Source organism: Poromitra crassiceps, assembly GCF_964638095.1.
Source record: "Poromitra crassiceps genome assembly, chromosome: 10".
NCBI classification, from domain to species: Eukaryota; Metazoa; Chordata; class Actinopteri; order Beryciformes; family Melamphaidae; genus Poromitra; species Poromitra crassiceps.
The window spans coordinates 36,747,783-36,753,782 of record NC_139631.1 but is presented as its reverse complement, the minus strand read 5'-3'; the positions used below and the strand labels follow the sequence as shown (position 1 = coordinate 36,753,782).

Genomic DNA, 6,000 nt, shown 5'->3' with positions numbered 1-6,000 from the left:
CAACGAAGTTGTGCTCAAACAGCCAGAGGTGATGTATTTCCCGATATGTTTTTTATATTATTTTTTATTTCATTAACAGAGCATGTGAACTTGGGCACAAGGGAAATTAATAATTCATCCACATACAAAAAACATTTCAGGAAAAATACCCAAAAGCAGATTGCCTCTTACTCATCAGAAGTATCAGAATCAGAAAGACTTTAATGATCCCCGGGGGGAAATTGGGATGCATAACACCAGTGTTTCCCATACATAAAGGAATTTGTGGCGGGCCGCCACAATAATATTTTGACCGCCACAATAAGATTGACCAAAAAAAAAAAAAAAAAAAAAAAAAAATTTTTTTTTACAGTGCACCTGAACGCAACATGCAAGATATCCGCTGAATAAGTGTCCAATAAATGTTCATGTCATTCTGGCCAATACTTCTGTTATAGCATTTCAGTCTGGAATATGGAATATCTTTCAATAATCTATGATTTAGCTGCAAAATTGTCAAATACCGCAATCTGCTCGCTACCCAGGCACTTATGTATGTACCGTACTTAAAGGAGAACTTACCTCCAAAACACTTTTTTTCTGCTTTTAACCAATATATATGACTTTGGGGGTGATGTGTGAAGAATTCTGGTCAAAATTTCCACATTTGACACCAAACTGTTGCCATTTGACCATTTGTATCATTTTTCAGCAGCATATCTGGCATAAGCGCCCTCTAAGGGTCGAAGACTGCTTTTTTTTTTTTTCTCAAATGAATGGGATATTAGGAACACACTGACGTCACAGTGTTCCCAAAGACTATGGGATTTCAAGATAATTACACCCCTACCCCCCCTGTACCCTTTCGGCTCCTCAGAACTCCAAGCCTATTCCTATTGAAGTTTGCTCTTAAAATACTGAACCAAACGTCGTCAAAGTTGGCACATGTCTTAATTATAGTTAGTTTCCCGCTGAATGTGTCATTACTTTATTAATATCTTACCTGGATAAGCTCGAATGATGATGTTTATATTATCAGTCCGAGTTGTAAGCACTGTCTCCAGCCCAGGCAGGCGGGAGAGAGTCGTACTGTAAACCTCATGGACGAGCCCCAAGCTCCGGCGGCGCGCGCAGCAGCAGCTGGGCTCTCTGTGCTCTGAGAGCAGAGAGAGCACAGTCTGACATTTCCGCGGCTATCAGTCCGACTTGGAAGCACTTTCTCTCGGCCAGTCAAACGGGAGTCTGCTCTCTCATGCACCCGCGGGGGCGCGCGGCAGCAGCACACAGCAGCAGTGAGAGGCGGGGGCTTTCAACAGTCTGACATTTCAGCAAACAAATCTCGTCGCAGTTTAGCGGACATGTAAAATATAACGCTATACTACGACGTGACAACGTGACAAAGCTTCTCTAAACATATCGGCTAATATAATATCATCACTGTGTACAAGCAACGCCAACTTCTGAGGAAATCAAGTCAGCAGAGCAGAGCGACTGGCTCTGTCTGTGTGTGTGTGCTCCGAGGAGGAGAAGAGCTCTGCCTGCGCCCTGAGAGGAAAAATCAGAGGTGCTGTAACTTTCAACAAGAATCACGAAAAGCCCCAAAACGCAAATTAAAAACGGATTTCATTGCGCGGTTTATCTCTAGTTAGACGAGGGAATTACGTGGAGAAATCTCGCATTGTGTTACCCCAGAGCGAGAGGTTTGTCCTCACTGTGCTGTGTGCTGGGAGCAGTGAGGCTCTTTTAACGCAAGTTTAGACAAGCCACGCACACACACATGGTACAAAATGGGACAAAAATAATAAAATTTCTAGTTCGCCACTGAATTACCAAATTGATATAACTTTCAACCATTTTCAGATTGTTCTGTTTCCATACAGGCCACCAGCGTTGGCTAGTTGTTGATATTTATAAAGATATTGCCCCTCTCAAATAAATTATTTTTGAGGCAGTAGGCAAACTGTAATGGCGTCGATTTCCGAAAAAAAATCTTGACGAACACAGCCAAAGAGTCTAGTATAGACAAGAGTATATGTCATTTCTTGGTTTTTTCCATAGGTATTTTCAAATCACTGTTCTAATACATATCTAGGGGGTAAGTCCTCCTTTAACCTAACTAACTTAACCTAACTAACTATCCGGTGTGCACAACACTGTCAGCCTAAACTCCGGCTGACACCCCAAAAACCTACAATCCGCTACAGAAAAATGTATATTGTTTGTTTATTAACTGGCCCCTCGCCTTCTATCATTTCACGAAAGTGGCAAAGCAAGTTGAGTATCCCTGACCTATAGGGAGGAATTTAGTTTGTCATTGTAAACCCACAGCACAGTAATGATGACATGTTCTTCCTAGATCTAGCCTTTTAATTTTGCTCTTAAGCTTTCTCAAAGTACACCAAATTCATGCATTTTACTTTAAAATGTTTAAAAAAATCGCGCGGGGGGGCATGCCCCCGCACCCCCCTAGGGGGTCTGCGGTCCCCCACCACAAATTCTCAAAATCCTGTGGGAAACACTGATAACACATTTGTTGAGACAAAACGTCATGAGCAACAACAGAGGAAATCAATCCACAAGCTATTAATTAGGGCTGTGGCGATTCACTTATCTCCCGATTCGATACTATCACGATTCTTGGGTGCCGATTCGATTTATATTGCGATTCTTAAGTATTGCGATTCTACGATTATTGCGATTCGATATTACGATTTATTGCGATTTTTGTTTCTTTTTTCTTTTCTTTTTTCAGTTTGTTTGCTTTTTTACACTAGATTAGAACATGGGAAAAGTTGAATCATACACTAGAGACTGTATATTATATATCATGAGTAGGGCTGGGCGATATAGTTAAAAACAGGGGCGGACTGGGATCATAATTCAGGCCGGGCATTAGATACCAAGCAGGCCAGGCCAATATGGGCCGACGCGCGTGAAATTTGGGCCGTTTGAAGCCCAATTTGGGCCGTTTGAAGCCAGATTTGGGCCGTTTGAAGTCCAATTTTACAATGAGACCCACTTTAACCCTGAAGTGTAATTATTACTTCTGACTAACTAATAAAGTAATAAAACCACTAGTAAACCAGTAGGCGGCACCTGGCCTGCTGTTCAGTGAGTGGCCTGACTGCAAGCACCCAAAAAAAAAAAAAAAAAAATTGCGATTATCGATTCTGGAATAAAAGATCGATTCAAAAAATCGTGACATTAAAAATCGCGATACTTAAGTGAATCGATTTTTCCCCCCACCCCTACTATTAATGCTAGGCTGTGAAAAATGCTACCTTATCTGTAAAGGGGAGACTTGTGGGTACCCATTGAACCAGGGACCTCTTTGAAATAGTTGTCCCTCGCCCAAATATAACCTGCGTTTGGAGCGTTATTTAGCCCCCTTCCCGACAAGCTAGCTTATACTTGGTACCAATGCATGCCTTAGCTCTTCTAGTTTCTAGTTTCCATTGTAGCTTTAAAAATGACCCTGCTACAGCCGTTTGATTGCCCGCGAAAAGTGTTGGCAGACCACTCGCGGCCCACCCGCAGTACCTCACAGGCCCACAGTTTGGGAATCACCGCCCTGGAGGTCAACGTACAACATACCTTCTTTCAGTCCCAGGATCCACATGGTATCCAGGGCATCGATGAGTGTCAGGCCCAAGCCGAACCACTCTCCATAGGACTTGGAGATGGGCCTGAGCTCGTCATGGCCCCAGGCAAAGTCTTTATAGCCGGTCCATGCGTGTCGGAAAGCTTTCCGTACCGCCTCCAGCCGGTCGGCTTCTGGAACACGCAACGCAGAACAAGATGCACATTCACTCTCCCATCCAAGTGCACAGAGTAAGCCAGGAAGTCAGTATTTAGGGCTGCGTGCCACTAACGATTATTTCCATTGTCAATTAATCTGTCCGATATTTTCTTGATTCATCGATTAGTCGTTTGGTCTATAAAATGTCAGAAAATGGTGAAAATGTTTCCGTGTTTCCCAAAGCCCAAGATGACGTCCTCAAATGTCTTACTTTGTCCACATACCAAAGATATTCAGGTTAATGTGATATAAATAGTAAATAGTAAAGTAAATAAACCACAACATACCGGTATTCACATTTAAGAGACTGCAATCAGAGAATTAAGACCTCTATTTTTTATTACTCAAACCAATTATTGAAATAGTTAACGATTAATTTAATAGCTGACAATTAATCTATTAATGGTTGCAGCTCGCATGGAAATTATCCAATTTAAAGCCGCCCTCCAGTCGGTTTTGTCATTTTGAAGATATTTCATGTGTAGCTCTGTTTTTCCCTGCTCACTAATTAGCCAAAGTGTTCGCCACTGTATTTTGTTGACAAATAACCTTATTTTGGGCTCAAAAGGGGTTCTGACGTCAGACATTATGTTGTCTAACGAGTGACGTATCAGAGACAAATACAATATTTAATACTACAGTAAATACCCTCTGCCGTTAGCTTGGCCGCTACGTTTGCTAAGTGTTCTGGCTCAAAACGCCGCGATAGTCACTTTTAACGAGTTCGAGTTACGCTCTTTCCATATCAGTCACCAGCTTTGATATCTGTTGACTGGTTGTTGATATTTATAACAATATTGTGGCTTCTGGACGAACATTTTGCAGCGATAGAGGCAGCCATACTGATTCCGGTCTACCAGCTGGAAAGGGAGACAAAGATCGTATATTGAAGGCAGGAGCGAGGCTCTTGTGCTTTTTGGACAACAGTACTCCAGCCATGATGTTGCGGTGGAACAACGTATAAGCATTTGGTTCTTATCAATAGACGATCTTTGACGCAAACGACGACGTGCGTTGTTACAGCAACATGCACCTTTTCATAGAACATCAATGTTGTACAGGTAGGAAAAACAGACTGGAGGGAGCCTTTAAGAGGAGGATTACAGGCACACACAAAAATGCACAAAGTGCTCATTGAAGAGATTTGATTTGATTATGATCGTCAACACAGAGAACCGTCAATAAAACAGAGCAGATACCTGACACCACAGATGAGTTGGTGTTTTGGTCCTCCTTGTTCTCTTCATCCTTGGTATCTTCAGTGGCTTGGTCAGCGTCGATCACTGCCCCGCGCCAGCTTCAGTTGTACAGGAAAAAGTGAAAAGGGTTCATTTAAGGTACCCCTTTAAAAGGTTAATTTGGCCAGATAACAGTTATGTTTATAGCCCCTTATCTCACACACACACACACACACACACCCACGACCTTCTTGCTGTGGGGCGACAGTACTAACCACTGAGCCACCCCTACCCCAATCCCTATTCCCCCCCTTGGCCCTACCACCTAGCCCTTAACCCTCCGTTTTGCGCGTTCACATGAAGGGGGGAGGGTGTCCCAATTATTTTTTGCATCAGACCTAGGGCTAAGGAGGAGGGGTTACTGGACCGAGAAACAGAGATTTTCCAGGGGCGCACTCCAAAGCGAGGGATGACAAGGAAATCACTATTAACTCATTGAGTGCCAAGGACGTCGATCGACGTCAAAGTAAATAGTGTAGTGACGTAGAGTGCCAAGGACGTCGATCGACGTCAAATGCGTTTTTTGACGGTGGGACGTGGATCAAAGCCTCCTGTATCTCCTGTACAAATATTGTAGCTATTGAAGGTGTATAACCTATTTTACGGACTCATTAGGTGGTGACAGTGCTCTCCAGATTAGAGAAAGGTCCGGAAAACAGCAGGAAAAAGCCCCGTGATCAAAGAGAAACCGCTCATGCTGCAGCCAGAGCCATATAGATTGCTCTGTCTGCAGCTGACGTTGGCTGCGAACAGCAGTCAATCCGCGCCCACAACTGAGCCCCTCTGCCTCTGTCTGTCTGTCTGTATAGTTTCTCCACACGATTAGCCGCCAGAAAGGCAGCACCCAACGCCGAAGGGCCAAACCTTTCCCTGCAGTCCGGTTTGGCATTTCCGTGTCGCGCTGGGAGCCGGCGCACAAAAACGGAGCGCTCCGAAAATAGACTGGGTGCGTGTTAGGCTGTGTGTTAGTGTGGGGAGGAGTTT

At 43.7% G+C, this 6,000-nt stretch overlaps 1 protein-coding gene across 1 annotated transcript in view; it reads right to left on the bottom strand.

Annotated features, from left to right (window-relative positions):
* The window catches only part of man1b1b (mannosidase, alpha, class 1B, member 1b), a gene marked incomplete at both ends in the record, with an annotated part of 92,273 nt that overhangs the window by 15,421 nt on the left and 70,852 nt on the right, over nucleotides 1-6,000 (bottom strand). The window contains 2 exons of the mRNA XM_083645420.1: nucleotides 3,574-3,753; nucleotides 4,978-5,075. Coding sequence (XP_083501546.1) covers nucleotides 3,574-3,753; nucleotides 4,978-5,075 — 278 coding nt within the window. The remainder of the gene's footprint in view (nucleotides 1-3,573; nucleotides 3,754-4,977; nucleotides 5,076-6,000) is intronic.